Consider the following 18,510-nt stretch of genomic DNA (forward strand, 5'->3'; position numbering starts at 1 on the left):
GAAGTTATGGGAATAAGTGGAGGTGGTAAGTGCAGCAGGGCTTCTTCCTCCTCTTCCTTTTTGTGTGTGTGCATATACACACGTGTCTCTTTTTATGTAATACAGGAACAGATTTTTTCCTTACATAACTCCCGTGCTGCATGCGGATCCAGGTGCTTTATGTTTCTAGGCCTACCCTCCCCCTCCTTAAATCCCTCTGGTTTTATTGTTTCCTTTAAAAAAAGTTGGGTCTTTTTTTCCTCATTAGTAAAGGATTTCTCCTTTCAATCATGAAAAGATTTAATAAACTTTAAATTTTTTATCAAGATTTTCTAATCTTGTTTTAAAATGTTTCATAGATTAATATTAGCCAAATCTTATAAAACTGCCATATTCACACATATAAACATATATATTTTACATATATTTAGAACAAATCCAAAGTATACAATAAGTTTCAAATATTTATTACACTGCTATTTCACAGAAAAAAACCCGCAAACTTGCCACAACTAGAGACAGACTTGTTCTTACTGTATGTTCTTGTGCCAAGATTATTGTAAAGGAGTAAATGATGAATTTTGGCATGGTGAGAAATGCTACATAGAAAGTTTAGAAAGGTCTGCTTCAGATATGCATTCGAACAATGGGATGTCTTTGTGTAATTTTTCGTTTGTGGTCAGTATTAAAACAGACTAGGAGTCAGAACACAACAAACAGTCTGTGACAATGAGGTAGGTATGAAACAGGCTATTATCCTGAGATTGTTCATGATCAAGAAGTCTTCTTAAACAGCATGAATTAATTTCACCTCTACCACTAACCAAAGACCAATCATCTTTCCCAGAATTCAGTCCTTTCAGTCAAGAAACTATCACTCAGGAGCCATAGTCAAGACTTATGAATCTCACACAGGACCCGCCGTATTTAGGAAAGAAACTCAAAAGCTGCTTATACCATTCCTGATCGAAACAGGTGATCAATCATTCAGAAAAGGAATCTTCTCTCTTTCCTTCACACCCTACTGATTCAATCACTAGCAAGCTGCCAGTGCTAGATTTCCAACATTTATCTAAATGATGCCTGATCTCAAACACAGATTCCAAAGAAATCTCACAGTGGAGGCAAGCCAGCAAGCCAACTATAAGCTCAATTGATCAGAGGCTGCCACTCAAAACTTGGGACAATCAGTGCCCTTCCCAGGGATGGAATTAAAGCAGCCTTAGAAGCACCATCACCTCCCTTAAGTAAGTAGCTGACATATCCATCCTGACTATCTCAAGTGGCTCTGTTGCAGCTGATAGATTTGCTATAATACACTTTTGCCTTGTGGTAAGAAAAGGTGGTCGAAGAATGGGTCAAATACTCTGTGCTTTCTGAAGGACAAATGATACACAATTAAAAAGCAACTTCAAGACCCTTGTCAACTCCCCCAGAGACGAGGTAAGCTGATGAGACAGTAAGAAGTACTAGCAGTTCATAGATGATACACGGTTCTTCCTGCTCACTGGCACAAACTGTAATACTTCTACCTTTTCTGTTTAATCTCTTCTGACAACTTGTGGAGCTGATATCAACTAATATAGATGTTGGGTAGAGAGGGAGAGCCATGCCATTGGTGTAGCCTCCTTTAGCACTGCTCAGATTTGGAGCTTGTACTTAAGGTGAGTTCCTGGAACACCTGTCAGTGATAAATGTTCCCTTTTATTCTTAACAGTTGCCTGGGAGAGTGAAAAACCCTGTTTGACAATAACTAGGGTGTTCTGATTATCTTTAGACAGAACTATAGCAATGTATTGTAGCTGGCCATAAAGTCTACCGCACAAAAGAAAATATCACCAGCATAAAAAGTTTCACTGTGTCTCCCTAGCAACTCAAACAGGGATGTCAGATCCGAGTTCTGCTCCTTACACTAGCTTCCACAGTGTCTGAGATGAAATTCCAGGCTTTGGTCCTCAGCTTTGACACTGGCTGTTGTGATGCTGTGTGAAAGAATGCTTGAAGACATGGGCTGAAGGATGCAGCTGGCAGTTTTATTCCTCTGACTGAAAGGAGTACTACATGGAAAACAGAACACTTTTCTGCTTTGAGGCTATGAAAAAGTCTCTTCTAGGAATGGTGGACTACATCTACTTACTCATCTCCTGACCCATGTATAATTACAATTTTCTGATGTGTCCCTCCTTATTAGAAGTACATAGCAACACATTGACTTGAAGGCAAAGCACCACTCCTCTGCCATTCCCTCAAGTTTTACTAAATGTCCTTTATTCAAAGCAAACACTCCATTGTATGTGTTTTTTTGGAGGGAAAATAAAACTAATAAAAAACCTGGAAAATGCTAATCACATTACTTAATGTTGCACAAGGGTTGTTGAGATAAAATATGCACTAAGCTGTATTTATGGGGTCCACAGCTAATGGCATGTGTTGCCTTTAGCAGCAATAGTTATTTTTGGAGAACAAGAGAAATAGAAGAGAGGAGAAGAGAGGGAGTGACAGAGGAAGAGAAAAAGAGAGAAACTTAAATGAGAATTACCCACTATTTTATTCACTAAATCTTGTTCTCCTCCAGAATAAGCCACAAAACAAGGATTCTCACACTGGTGGCAATTGCGTCCCATAAGAACTGGCAATAATGGCAGCACTGGGTTTTGCAGGTACAAGCTCACAGAATAACTGCACAGCAACAACAGAATGAAAGCAATAGAAGAGAAATAATGCCACAAGAGTTCAGGCATTTGGAGGAGAAAAGCTGCATTTTTCCAGTGAAAAGCAGACTGCAAAGTTACAGCTAAAAGGCAGCCTGCTGAATGACAAATGGCAGGCCCTTAGCAAGACAAAGGTTTAGGCACATAAAGCACTGTGCAACACGAACACTTTCTGAATGGCAATCTGATACTGCTGTGCCAATCTAAACCAAGAATTGACTAAAAACTGTGCCAACTCCTTGTGCCTCCAAAAGAGTAACCATCCCTTTTGTTAGCTGGGGATGAAAAGAACACACTGTTTCACCATCATAAACAAAATAAACACAGTTCATCTTTCACAGCCATTTCTGGCAGCCTGGACTGCAAGTCTCTTGTCTTGGCCAACAAGCTGTCTCTTTGGGAAAGACTGTGATGCACTTTTGACAATGTTTACATTGAAAATATAGACTCTTTACCACTCTTACATAGCCCCTTTACCAGCCACAGGTCAAAACTGTAGTGTTGTCACATCACTGGAATCTGTTTACCCCTTTAGATAGGTTTTAATTGCACTCAAATTCAGTTTCGTTAAAGTTCTGGCAGAAATCATTTCATGGAAGAACGGTAAAAGCTACAAAAAGTTCATCCCATTTGTTATGAGTCCTGATCCCTGAACTAATTTGACTCTGAGAGAACAAAACAGTGTTTCATTTACACTCAGGTTTTGTTTAGAAGTAAATTACAATGGGTTAATAGATGACTGATATATATCAACAGTATTTTGCATACATTAGTGATATTTGCTAAACTCTAGGTTGTTCTAAGAACATCAGGAGAAGTTATACAGAAGAATCTTAAAAACTTCTTATCTATGGAACAGCCAAACTGCTTACCATTTATTAAATACCTTTTTACTCCATTAGCTTTCTATTAACGCATTATAATCAGAAAACTTAACGGAAAGCCCAAAGAAGGCTTATTAGGCATTTGATTTTAGTTTTGAGATCATCATGATGCAGTGAACATAAATTATCAGCAGATTTGAAAGCCAACATTTTTAACACCCCCTCAAGAGAATTTATCAAAACTAGCACCTTCAGGAGCAAGTAAGAATATAAAATGACAATTTCTGGAATTAGATATGCCAAATAATTTCTCATATTCAATAATCACCATCAACTTCAATTTGAAAAGATCAGGCTGGCATAAAGAAGTGAAATTACTAATAAGCCAACAAATTCATTTTCCCTTAGGACTATAATCTATCAGAAATTAGAAAACTGATTAGTATCATCATGATGGTTTAAAGTTAGAACTGGCAGCAATGAGTGCAGCACACGAGAAATGGAGAAAAACAGAGAATGACCCTCTCCCAGTAAAGGCGTTTAGGCCAGTAGGGAAACACTTTGAGTACCTAGATTACACATCTACTGTGCCATAACAGCACAGCACCTCACAGAAACCATGTGCTTGGGCTCAAAGGAAAACAATCTTGGCAGAAAAAAATGCCTGTAGAATGTGTTCTAGAAATAAGACTAAATATTTCAGGGACTGAAGTGTAGAAAAGCTTGCTTTTTGCTTTTTCAGACTAGCATGTCCAGACAACAGTAAAGCGTATGGGAGAGATCAATGCAGCAACTAACCTTCCAAGAGGTGATGAGGCGATGTCACTTGCTTTATTAGAAGATTGTCTGAGGAACATTGCTCCACAAAGCTTCCATACTCAGATTGCTTTGGTGGTTTCCACTTACCTGTCTTCCTTCCATAGCTCCTCGCATTTCCTTGAAAGTTGAGCTAAATTCTCCAATGAAGTCATGCTTTCCATTGGAATCCCAGTCCCAAACTATGCACTGGGGAGGCAAAGGGGAAAAGAACAGAAGAACACATTTTTCTTCAGACAGAAAACAGGTTTAATTGAAAAATATTCCAGGAGAAATTATTATATGCATTGAGTGAAGTGTTAAAATTGTATTCCCATCCAGATCAAAATGAAGCAACAAGTGGAATCTCAACACAGGTTGCTACTGACAGATCTGTGTTACGGAGCTGGCTAATGAAAACAAACTCACATATTTTAGAAAGTAAAGATTCCTTGACTCCATCTTTTTGATAGGTGTAAAAATACAGGATTACATGCATTTGCATGTTTATGATCAAATGGTGTCCTGAATTAAGAGTAATTTACTTCACTGAAGTTCTTTACAAATATAAATTAATATTCAGAACACTAGCTGTCATGGGCAAATGTTGCTATTCGCATTTTTACAGGCAGTGGAAGTGAAGCAATAGTTAAAGAGATAATTTTCTGAAATGGCTTTGAATTTATATATGTATATGTTTGGTGACCCTATTTTTGTTTTTTTCCAGTGTTGCTCAACAGTGACTATTCAAACCAAACCCTGCTGGTAGCCATTCCTTAATTCATGTATAAACATAAATATCTCAACGAGTTTGAGACATGGGAATTTTACTTTATAAACATTCCTAAATAAAATTCAGCTAGCCCAGACCAAAGCACAAAGCAATAACTACATGCCTTGCTAAATACTAATTTTAAAACTGCCCCAAAGACAACAAAGGGGATCACAACTTAAAAGAACAAAATCCCAAATTCAGCCATCTCCCTAGATAAAACTCATTTACACTGACAGAATCAGGAGGCCTTTCTGAAAGTATCTTCCTACCAAACACGTATTTTTCTTATTTTTTAAAGGAGAAATGCCTCAAAGCCATCTGCACTGTCACATGACAAGTGCACTGAAATTTGGCCATTAGATGGCTTTAAGGGTAGCCTTGAGTCCCTCCTGAGGATCAGAGTCTTCTAGGTCTGTGCACAGGTGTGACATGAGGATTGGACTGGTGGTAGTAGTAGTGGAACTCCTTGCTAAGAAAGACAGGAATGACACATAACTGGAGGTGGCAAGGTAGCAATAGCTTGACACTAGGCTTAACAACAGTGTATTTTATCAGGCCACTTAGCCTCTACAAGGCTCAGTGCATTTAACCCAGCACTGGTGGTCAGACATCATGAGAAGAAGAATGAGGTTTGCTCCTCGGAGAGTCCTCAAGCCAATTGAAGTTTCCTTAGTTCAAAGGGGCACTTTGAGTTCACCCAAAAGGGAATTGAAATCACTAGATCTCAACTGGATCTTGAGTGTTAAATATTTTCAGAAAAGCACTTTTTTGACTTCCATGTCCGCTGGCTATTCTTTCTAATCAGCCTCAATAATCCAGTCAAAGATGATATGTGAGCACTGTGGACAATCCTTTTTCACTGGACCACCAAACCAGTGGTCTGTAAATTCCCTTTGAGGGTAAGGGGAAAGACCCTAAAGAGAGCCTGAGATATGGGCAACTTGACTGAATTCTTTGGGTGAGAGCAAATGGACAAAAAACTTTCAGGAGAAAGACTATCTAAAACATGAAGCATAGATAGGAAGGTATTTGATCGCTACATCTAAGCCAGTAACCTGAATTTATTATGCTACTAAGTGTCCAGGTACCTTATTTGCCTTTGTAGAAGCAATCTGGGTAGTGATTTCACTAAATTAATGCCCAAGAGCCCTCTAAGCAGTATATCATCACTCACATTATCATTTATGGTCTTTTTTTTTTTTTTCTGTGAAGACTAGCTTTCTTTTGAACTTTCAGCACTGTTCCTCCTAGCCCCAGGATGAGATTTGGTTTGACAAAGGGGTAATTTCTCTGATCCATACAGATGATGTGCAGTAGAGGTTCAAAGGACTGCCCATAGGGTGAGAGAACAAGCATAACCTTTATTGCTACAGATGTTAATCAGTTGAAACAGTTCACTGGTCAGGCAAAGACTCGGTTCTTGGGCCCTCTGTTACTTTTCCATCATATTACCTGCAATTTTGCTTACTTTTTATTATACAGGGATTTCAGATAAAAGGAAGAACCCCATATCAAAAAGTGAAAATATTTTGCTCTAAGACTTGGAGACCCTTTTTAGCAGCATTCACATTGAGTAGGGGGTGGGTGGAGGGCAGAAGGAAAGAGAGGGGAGTTCCTGTATGTGTTTGTTTATAGGCTAAATTTTATACAACAGTAATCAAATGAGAGTGGGTTTCTGGTTCTGATACTGGTAATGTGGCCTGAAACAAACCCAGGCACAATATTTTCATCATTAACAGCCCTGGTGAATTCTTTGTGATGAAATCTTCACTAATAATCACTCTATGCTTGTTATCAACTGCAATTTTTAGACAAGCTGGTAACAAAAAAAATCCAAGAAAAACTAATTTAGTTTATAAAAACACCCTGAAACAATTTTGGTTTCATAGAGCTTGAAACAGTATTGTTTTCTTTTTTCTATGAGATTTCTTGTTAATATGAATTAATCAATTTTTATTAAAATTACTTTCTAAGTGTTTAATGAAAAAATGGATGTCATGGATGAAGCATGACTTTAAAAGATAACTTTTTCCGTAGTGATTGTAAAAACTATTTAAGATCCTAAAAGCCATACTAAGTAAAAAGATTCATCAAAATTTCATAGCAAAATTGATATAAAAGTGCAAAAAGTATGGTTCTAGTAATGCTGGCAACTTTTCAGAAAATGTTTTTGGAAAAAAAGGTTATTTATCAAAGAAAAAAATCAACCCTTATTGTGAAATTTTCCAACCAGATTTAGTTTTTAGTTTCTGTCTTTAAACATTAATGGGGCATAAATACAAGAACAGACACGTGGTGTGAATTTTGAGGTTGTCCTATGGAGGCACAGGAGCTGGACTCAATGATTCTTGTGGGTCCCCTCCAACTCAGGACATTCTATGACTCTATGCTCCTATGAGACCCAAGGCTTTCAAAGACCTCCAGGACAAGGTACTTCAAAAAAATTCTGTTAGAATGCTAGCTCTTCTGAAGAGGGAAAAGCTCTGAGTGCTGATTTGTGGTGAGAATTTTAACTGGAGATGAGCAAACTTAAATTACATTTAAAATGTCCACCCAACTGCTTGTTTCTTTCAAGCTTGTGGTTTTCTAACTTTAGCTTTCAGAAAACCAGATGGTACTGTAATCTCCATATTGGCTTCACTGAAAAGACAAACAATTACAGTATTATCTCAGTGCCATTTGCACAATTAGAGCTAAGGGAGAAAGGGGATTCCTGCAAGTACATCCATTATGACTTCTTTTTTTTTTTTTTCTAAGTTTCCCATCAGGCCATGGAAATTAATTGTTGGTGTCCAAAAAACATGTTGTACACGGCAATGATTCTGCATTCAGCTGCATGTGAAAAGTATTTCTGAAACTTATAAATACATAAGTTTTTATAAAAGCCCACTCAGATGAAATAAGCAGGGAAGAACCTTTGGAAGTAATCCAGAATTGGGTGAAAAACAGAGGTGATAACCAAAAGATTATTTCCCTATGAAATACTTTAAAGTTTCGGGGGGGGGTGGGGGGTGTTGTTGTTTTGTTTTTAGTAAGGCCCTATATGCTTTCCAAATCAAATCCGCCGTATGTCATTCATCTCTAGGGAAATTTTATTGCGTTCTTTGGATCTGTACTATTACAGGTTGCTTAAGCAGGTGATTAACAGTATAAGTACACTCCATTAAAAGTCTCATTAATTTCAGGAGGCTATCCATATGCTTAATTTTAAATAAACCAGCGTTCGCATAACTGGTGAGAGAATTCAGCCTCTTGCCTCCTGGTTAAAAGCTTAAATATAAGGAATAAAAACTTCTGTCTAATGCTGCATGGTGACAGGACGGCCCTGACTGGAACAATGGAGAACTTCTTTTACCCCTGCGTCATCCTTCCTCCCTCCTCCAAATACCTGCTCACTGCAGGGAGAGGGAACACTGCTTCAGACCCTCTCAAGGAAAAGGTGCTATGCCTGACAGAACTAAGCAGTAGACTCAGTTAAGAAGAGAGCAGAAAATTGCTTCTCTGTGTCCACATCCTTGCTCCTTCAGATTTTCTTGTAAATGCCATAAAATAAAAGATTTCCTTTCACACTGAAATTGAACTTTTCATCACAGAAAGGATGGAGAAAGGTATATTTTAAAAAGAAAATAATATCTCACGTGGATGCAGATAGAAGTTTTCCCTGGTTTTATTTCTGTTCAGCTTTTTCACAGTACTCTCACTACAAAAGGAAATTCTGAGCAGCATGCAAGAAAATTGCATTGGTACTGGAGCTACAACAGCACAGGCTTCTCTGGATTAATTTCCTAGTGCTTCCCATAAGCTGACAGCTAGATTAATCCTGGTACCTCTGTGTGAGAAAAAATCACTTGCACAACTTCTGATTTTAATTATATTTCACAAAGCTATGATTTGGACCATCTTCCAGCTCCAGCCAACACTGATGTTCTATGATGTGATGATGCCTAGATAAAACAATTTCTCTATCCAATGTCTCCCATGGAGTGTGGCAGTTTTCCTGTTTGATAATTCAACAGCAAAAAAAGAATCCCTAACTCAGATCCAGACCATATGACACAAATACAAAGTTTATTTTTTAAAACTTTAATTTCTGTGATCTGACTTGAGACAAGAAAGTGGTGTTCCATGTCTCAGTATGAGAGTCAGATCACATTTTCAGTAAGCAAAACTCTTGTATAATTGTCATAAAATAATTATTCCTATGCTCACCATCCTACCTAGCTTCAGCATAAGGAGAATTAAGTAAGAGAAAAGACTGACTACTGTAAGCATGCGTTTAGGTGTCTGTATGTGCTGAGATTGTTTTCCCTATATACCTTCGGGGAAATGCTTCAAGTGATTTCATCCCCATTACATAGTCACAAAGAGAGAACTATTATATACAGCACCTTTGGGCAGGGGTAATGGAGAGACTTGGAACTAACCTTGCCATTTATGAACCAGCCCAAAACATGCTCCAAAGATTAGTTTTTAAAAGACTGGCAATGAGTACCATGACTAAATCCTGTCTGGAGGTAGCTGACAGACAGACCATGGAAATGTACTTCATTAAAGTAATCCATTTAAGTTTCCCTCGGCTGGCCAGACACTGCAGATTATAGCATGCACAAAACTAGCAAAAAGTAGTAAATTCTCAGTCTTTTCAGCCTGGGGTTCTCCAGCTTTGCTTATGCTCAATGTCCAATCATGAAATCTTAGTATGGCTTGTGCTGGTCCTACCTTGCCACCTAGCTGGAGAGGTACAGTGTTGGACAGCCTACTAGCAACATAACGGCTTACTTAAAACATTTCACTAACTTGTGACCAAAAGATAAAGGCTTAGGTGGGACAGAAGATCAAATCCTTGGTTCACTCTCCAGCTGCTCTCTGGTAGCAGAAGAGTGTACCAGCCAGAAAGGCAGCTATCTCAAGCAGCTAGAGTAATCCCTGGAATAAGAGGCTCCCTAGTCTTATCTGGCTCTGATGCAGGTGAGACCCTAATTCATATATTGCAGTAAAAAGGAGATTTCCCTGTGTTTTGTTACTTCAGTAACCCTGGCACAATAATTAGTTAGAAGAGATCCCTTTCAAGGAAAATAATTCTCTTTGTCTATTAAATACTTATAATCCCTAGCTAGGTTTTAGCGATGACAGTACTAAACAACAGTGGCTTAAATTCTGAACAAAAGCTGTCTTGGGTGGCTTTTTCTTGCATTTCTGTGAAAATGCTCATTTTGGGACTTGAATGTAATAAATCACAGCCCAGTCAGTTTCTATCAATCAACTCTAAACTAAAATAATTTTCAGGTAAGGGTTCACATGACATTTACTACCTCCCAAAGAAATGAAGGCTTGAGGCAAATGTGAGTGACTTGCTTTACTTCTAGAAATGCTCTGAGCAACAGGAGGTATAAGGTGGCAAAAGACTAGAAAGAGAAACTCTACTCTTCTTTGGTTCATTCTCTTGGATCAGTGATAACATTGAAACAACAACAACAAAAAGGGGTCCAAAAAGCTAGAGAAAGTTAAAAAAAAAAACCAAAAAAAACCCCAGAAAAAAATTTACTTCATCATAAAAGTGATTTTTTTCTGGAAAAGTCTGTCTCTCATAAGGGTCATTATTACTTGATAACAAAGTAAGCCTCCTACTATACCTCCCTAAAGTAAGTGTGCCCCTCTTGGCATACTTCAAAGATCTTTTTATAGGAAGGCCTTCATCCACTACACACCCATTCTCCCAACTTTGGCATGAGAAAAGCTATGCAAAAGCTTCAGTACAAAAGCTAAATCTCTTCAAGATATGCTGTTTCTGTAGTCATGATGTTCCAGGGCCAAATTCTACATTATATATATCAAAAGTCTGTGTTACATGCTGGAGAATAATTGCACAGGAATCTGGTCTTTCCCAATGTATATTAAATTCTTCACTCTGTTTGTGTGGGGGGGTGTGTGTGAGGGGGGGGCTGTTTATTTGTTTGTTTTGTCCAAGCTGGTCATCACAGTTCTATCTTTTCAGTAGCTGTGCTTCTCCAAAAGCCTAAAATAAAGTTTTTACGGCTCATTTCAGATTTCCTCTGAAGCTGGGCCCCAGTGAGAATAGAGTGAACCAGCTGAAACAAACTTATGTTTCTTGCAAGCCTCTCACAGGCTACAGTAAAGCCTTCTTTGGAGCACTGTAGATAAAATATTTGAACTTACCCTGTCAGAAAAATTGCCTCGATTCTTCAAAATAAAGTACCCCCAAAAACCTGGACTACAGGGGGAAAAAGACCTCATACCCTACACTATTAGTGCACAGCCTCTGTGGAGCCAACCTAGAAACAAGTTTCAAAGTTTTCTTTTTGACTGCAGACCCTCATTCTTTTTGAAAATGACATTTTCTGTTCTGCCAAGTTTAAATGTACTGATGGCCATCAGTCTACCAGCACAGCTGAGTTTGCTGAACAAGCACTAGGCAAAACCTTGGCTCCGCTGCAGGCAATGAGACTTTTCCCATTAACTTCAACAACGGTAAGGATTTCATCAATATCTTTGTGTCTCCTATGCATAGATGGTGGTAATTGATATGTTAAAAGTTGACAGAGTTGTATTGGATTCAGATACTTTGCCTATTGAAGGAGACTGGAAACACATACTCATTGATAGCTTCCTCTTGGTTAATGGCAAGTGATTCATCATTCCCTTTGACACTCTGCAGTAAGTATAGCACCCAAGATACAGCCCAAACAGAAAGAAAATAATCTTATTGTGGATCTAAGCACATGGGAAGTTTGGTTTTAAAATTATCTGCCTGGGAGAGAAGAAAAAGGAAGGGAAGGAGAATTCTTATTTTTCTGCAAAACGTGGCAGGTTCTCTGATTCAAGATCAGAGTAAGTGAGTCATATTTTATTGATGGCTGTGATATGACACCAGCCTGACCCTATTTCACTTCTTGCCAAATGAAGACATGTGCTGTTTACAGAACCATCATCACCAAGCCAGTCTCTACACCATCACTGGAGATTTGAACATATCAGTAGTGGCTCAGCAACAAAGGGAGGCCTGACAGTCGGATATTGGCTGGTCTTGACAGTTCACAGCATGTAAGAACCATCAGGGTAATTTCAAAACCAATTACTTAAAACTAGCTTTTTCAGTACCCTTATTTGTAATTACAAGGGTGCCTAGAAGCCTCAGCCATAGATTTTTCACCCTGCTCAGTGCTGCCAGAGGAACCCTAGAGATACTCCTCTGAAACAGAGAAATATGCTACCATGTGACATCATTTGAGGGTCAATTTAAAACTGGATTTTCAATGAGACTGTAGGTTTTGGTGGTGTTACATAAGTAAGCTTCTACTTTACCATCACAGTTAGGTTTATACAACAAAATCTTCAGTATGTATACAGGAAACTGCAGTTACTAATCAGGTTCAGCACAGATATGAATGCACACTTTCATTTGCACTCTGGCCAGAAATAGAGGTCTGCGCAGTTGCAATACACGCCTATAAATTTATTAGTAACTGCACTTTCGTTATGTTAAGGGCAAAGAACTCCCTATTAGTTACAATATTTCTTTTTCAAAATTTTTTAATCAAAAACACCCTTAGCAACTTAATATGCAACTCAGAAATGAGATAATTTTTCAGTATCCTGCTTGTGTTCATGAAGACATAGTTGTCCAATAAATGAGTGAGGAGGTTGAAACATTTTCAAAGCACATATAAAATGGTAACTGTCCATCTGAATACATGAGATTCCAGTTTTGAAGATTATGTCTTTGATCCAATAGTCCATAACATAATGGGCAACTGTTTTCACCTATGATATGATAAATACAAAACCAAGGCAAAACATAAAAAGCAGACTTCTGCAAACTCTGTCCTAAGGTTCTTTTGGTACTTCATCAGTGAGATCACCAATCAAAAACCAGATGGTTTTCTCAATGAGTATCATTCCTTTTAGTTCACAGTCTGTCTCTATGCAAAAGAATCTTATCCTTATTCATGGGTGTGTACCAGAAAGCTCTCAGACAGAACAAGACTCTGTCCAGTTCCCACTGTCTACTATCAGTTCCTAAAAAAAGCTCAAGTTAGATTTATCTTGCACTCTGAAAGTTAGCAGACAAAAATCAACTGTTGCCTTGTATCTTGAGTAGGAAAGGACGATGATGATACTTGGCAGAAAGATCACAAAATGCTCTTCCCTACTAGAGCAGCATGAATATGTCCCCAAACAACACTTGCAATAATGATGAGTGTTTATACAAAATGACTGATTATACTGTTCTTTCTGTTGTCAATCAGTGGGGGAGTTAATTACATGTCTCTTGAATATCATTCCAAAAGAATGACCTGGCAAACAGCGTTGGGTTTAATGGCCCTGAACTGGTCACTCTATTCAGTGGATGATACCGCAGCATAAATATCAGTGGAAGTGGATCTTCCCAATTATGAATAATTTAAAGAACTAAGACTGGCAGAAGTTTCAGACTTGGAAAGTTTTTAGTATAAAGTAGATAAGAAATCAATTAAGAAATGTAAAGACATTCTAAATACCTATCAAAACAATATTCTAAATCATGTTTCCTAAGGAAAATGAAGAGATGAAATAGTTAGATTTCTAGGTTAAGCAGAGACACAATGCATACACTACTATAACTGAAATGGCTAAAGTAACATAAGAGGTCAAGGTTAAAGGTTAAACCTAGGCTTATATATAGTGTAAAGATCTGAGAATAAAAGTCACAATTCCTTATCTCATATTCACATATTGGATTTTTTAAATACATCCTTGTGGAACATCAGCTGAATATTTTGCGCTTCTTATAGCAGTCATCACTCAGTGGGTGTAAATGATCTCGTTCTGGAGGTGGGTGGGGTTTTTTTGTTGTTGTTTTGTTTTGTTTTCTTCTGAGCTACATTTAGTGCCTTCGCACAAACACACTGTTGCTTCAAGGTGAACCCTCCATATACCCACTCTTGATTACTGTGCCGATTATGTATTTTAAAACCCCCCTCCAGCCTCTTTCAGGACTGCTTTTAGGTTACATTTCTGGCTAGAGTCTTATTTTATCTCCTGTGATGTATTTTGTGTTAAATTCATCTCATGCATGGACACTGAAAGCATATCCATGAAGAATCTAAAACCCTGCACTGCCACAAAGTCCTGCGGCAATGTATTGTCAAAGATTTCTGGTAAGAGTTAAATTAAGATCATGACATGATGTCTGGATCTTTCAAAAAAGATCACGTCAGCTAAAGAGCAGATATTTTCCTGATCCTTGGAAGCTTAAGAACAAGCTAGACCTTTGAAACAGTAGCATTGTTGACATTTACTGGTTTTTTTATGTAATTTCTAAGATCTTCGGGTTTGTTTTGTTCTTGTACAGTAACCTAGTTTCTGTTTTTTGTTCTTGTACTGAGTAGACAATAAGACTTTAACAGTTTACATTAACTGTCTGTCTAAACCTATAAAGAACTTCTTTCCTACTTGTATTCTCCTTGTATCCAAGTGTTTAATAAATGTTCTCCATAATTATGAGATCTCAGCAACTAATCTATATTTTCTGGCTTTATCTCTTTCCATAACGATGGATATGACACTTCACACAAACAAAAATGCTCAATGGTGGGGTGTAAACTTGAGGGTGAGCTCACTGGGAAAACTGGCACAAAACCAGGGAGCCAGAAACCAGCTGAAAGCCTAATGAGGCAATTGAGTATTTTGCTATAGTGTCTAGTGAGGCCAGATTCTTCTCCTATGGAGAAGATGAGACATCATGGAATATATATGTATATTACAATGTAGCATATTGTAATTCTATCTTAATATAAAGAATATAAAATAAATTTATAAAATACAGTAGATGTAGTATCATATCTAGTATCACATGTATTATATAATACATATAAAGTCCAAATCAACAATTATAATAATATATTAATCTTGCTTTATATGAATCCTTCCGTACTTCCTGAACAAGGAATCATGATGTTGTGTAAACATTGACTCATAAGGAAACTCAGTTACATCTACTGGAACTAAAAGAAGGAATCTGACAGCTTTCTGTGAGTGCAACAGTATTTCTAAGAGACAAATATTCTGCTGCACGCAGAACGCTCTAGAAAGTAGTTGCTTTAAATCATTATTGTGACATCTTTTGCCAAATATGCAAAGCAAACCATGTGCAAACAGTAATTTATTTGATTAATTTTGTCTCCTTCCCTCTTCTGAAACATCTACAAAGAGATGAGGATTTTTGTGAAATGATATATTTATTTTGAAGAGTTCCTGTGCTTATCCTGTTTCTCACTTGTGAGCAACTTGCTCTGTCTAAGTGAAGGTTTGAAGTTTGGTAGTAAACAACATCAACAAAACTCTGACATATGCACAATGCAGCAACATTAAGAGCCCAAAGTGTCCAGAATTAGTGGTGAGAAGCCCAGTATTAAGATTTTCAGGAAGGAAAAGCCCATTCAAATCCTGTTTCTTGGCATGTTTTATAGTGACAATAAGAGGTAATATTTTTTAGTATCAAGTTCATCTTTGGGATTACTCTGTTTGCATTGAACTAACACATTTCTAAGAGATACTGAGCAGGTTTTGAAAATAATCCTGTATCCAACCACCTTTGCTCCTTCAAAGCAAGCAAATAAAGATTAATGCCAAATGAAGAAACTGACACATGGCTATCATCAGTGGCATATGAATGAGGTGGTGGAGATACACCATCATCCTACCACAAAGCACCAAGGTTTTGGCAAAAACGAATAATGAAGACAGACACTCTGAGCTGTACTGTGGCTGGCATTGACATTATTTGAGTGAATCCCTAGTAGGAGGGTTACAGGCTGGGTGTTTCAGTATAGGTACCAACCTCCAGATTCAAGACGGGATCAAAGCTTGCTGCAAAAAATTTCTGCTGCAACTCCAAGTGCTGCTGCTACACCTGAAATGTGCCAAAATACTTCTTCAAAGGACAAGAGAGCTGACCCTGTTTACTGGCCTGATTCCAACACACACAATTAAATTTCTACCATCTCAACAACCCCTGCGGTTCCAACTGGAACAGTGTTATTTGCTGCTTCCTGCCCTGAACTGTCACAGAGTGTTTCTCTGTCCCCTCGAGGAGCTGCTGCAGTTAATGCCCAGAGATGGCTGTCTAACACCAGCAGATGAAGACTTGCTCATATGCAAGACTTTGCAATGACCGTGTCAAAAGCAACCAGCAGCTAAAACCTTCACTGTTTATTGTTCTAGTATCACCTCTGACCACCCACAGAAAACCTAGGTCTAGCCCTTTTTTATCATTGAAGATGATTAAGTTGTGAAGAACAAATTAAAATACTTACACTTCCATGGCAAAACAGCATAGAAGGATAAACCAAAAACATTTGTACATATCTGCTCATTTTCTGTTTCCTTCTCTGCACTTCAAATCAGTTACCAGAATACACAGGAACAATGAGATTAAACAGAACAAAATGCTGACTGCCTGTGAGCTTTCTGTAAAAATAAACCCCATACCTTTCAGTATGCTTGCTCTTAAGTTAAAACTACCCACTAAAACGCCCTAGGCTAAAGAATACAAGGTAGAATGGGAGAAAAATAGCATGATTATCATACTGGAGTATTTTTATAGCATATAAAACCAGCAAATCTTATTGGAAAAAAGCAACAGTGCCTGTTACTGATGGGTTTAGCAGAAGGCTTGGATGCTTTGAGAATGCAAGGAAATGCAGCATTTTGGAAAAGTAAGAACTTCAGTCAAGAATGTAGCTAGTACACTAAAAACCAGACTCTCACAAGGTGGCTCTATATTTGTACTCCAAAAAAACCTGTACAAGGTAACAGTGCATGGATACCTAAGTACTTTCTCTGAACATGCAATTAGGTATTTCGATTGCATAAATAAATGAAAATTAGGCTACAAATAACTGGATGGGAATAAAAAGAGCCGTGGTTAAAACTGAGCTGATAATTCATTCTCTAATGTCAACATTTTGTCAGATTAATGTCCAATTTCCTTTGCATTCAGGAAAATGATGAAGGTGTGGACATTCTTTCATTACTCTACTAGGTGAATTACAAAGCTATTATTAAAATAATTACCAACGGAAGAAGGAGAATCAAGCATTTAATTCAGTGTAATTAGAACCTCTGTTTCCTCCTCATGTGGGTGATTTATCTCACTATGGTTAAAGGAAGGATGTACGCTTAAGTAAAACATATGCCTGTATCAATAGGTTAGCTATCAAACAATGATCGCATTTCAGTAAAAAAGAGAACCTATGTAGAGAAGAATATGCAGGCAGAATAAAGTGATTATTCTAACTGGTAAGCAGGTATTCTCCTAAGACTACCTACAAAGAAAAATAACTGAAAAAAATCCAAGTAAAAAATTCCAACTTCATCCTATTAAACAACTACAACTGGAACAAATAGGACTTTTAAATATCTTTGCTAGTTCATTGTGTTCCTTCTTCCAGTTTTCCAAAACACATAGTATGTTTGCACGTTGGCTCTGTACATGCCACCACTTTTTAGAAATATATTTTCATATATCTATGCAAAGAACAAATGTACTATATCTTTAACAACTGTGAAAAGGAGATGGAAGAAAAAGCATTGAAAAACACATCAAAATCTACACATTAAAAGTCATAATAATAAAGAATTAGTAGCAGAATACTCAGTAGCTGGACATCCTTTGGAACTAGGAGACAGGTTTCTCTATTAAAAAACTACAAGAGAAAATCCCACTGGTTGGATGACAAAGACACAAAAGAACAACATTAATCAATTAGTCGTTCTGAATTTTCCCTGTTAAAAAAAAATTTTAAAAATTTCTTCGGTCCAAATACAGTTTACAGGGTACAGACACTCCTTATCTGTGATGTGTGCATGGGGACTGACATTTGCACTGAAGTGTTTTCGCAGGTTCCAGCAGAGTATCATAAAGAGCTACATAGAATCATGTTACTGAGCTTTATTGGATGCCCTTGACAAGTCACCAATGCAAAGATTTCGTTTTCATTGACTTCATTTTCAAGGAAAATAGTAAGAAATTTAAACTCTTATTATGGTAAGAGAAATAAAACAGCTTTTCTTAAAACGCAGCGACTTCTACGAATGACTGATTATTGTTGTCCTCCTCGTTACTGAGTTCAATGCTTTTATTGTTGTGAATCACATCATCAGAAACCACTTGTATAAGGCTTTGGACTGCAGGTGGCACCATTATGTCATTATGAAATGAAACAACATAATTCCTGAAACAAGTAGGCAGCACAGAGGAGTTAACCTACTTAGTGAGTACTCTATGAATATAAAGTATGCAATCTAATACTAGTCATATGTAGCAAAACCAATTCTCTTAGGTGAAGAACAGGAGGTATGACCTGATGCAAACTGTCAACATTAGCTGAAGCAAATACCAGCTGAGAATGTTCCATTGACCTTC

At 37.6% G+C, this 18,510-nt stretch overlaps 1 protein-coding gene across 2 annotated transcripts in view; it reads right to left on the reverse strand.

Annotated features, from left to right (window-relative positions):
• Positions 1 to 18,510, reverse strand: part of CPNE4 (copine 4) — a 224,005-nt gene that overhangs the window by 50,488 nt on the left and 155,007 nt on the right. For both annotated transcript variants that reach the window (XM_069860027.1, XM_069860026.1), the window contains exon 8: positions 4,421 to 4,519. In XM_069860027.1, the coding sequence (XP_069716128.1) occupies positions 4,421 to 4,519 (99 nt within the window). The remainder of the gene's footprint in view (positions 1 to 4,420; positions 4,520 to 18,510) is intronic.

This window comes from Phaenicophaeus curvirostris, chromosome 6 (assembly GCF_032191515.1).
Source record: "Phaenicophaeus curvirostris isolate KB17595 chromosome 6, BPBGC_Pcur_1.0, whole genome shotgun sequence".
NCBI classification, from domain to species: Eukaryota; Metazoa; Chordata; class Aves; order Cuculiformes; family Cuculidae; genus Phaenicophaeus; species Phaenicophaeus curvirostris.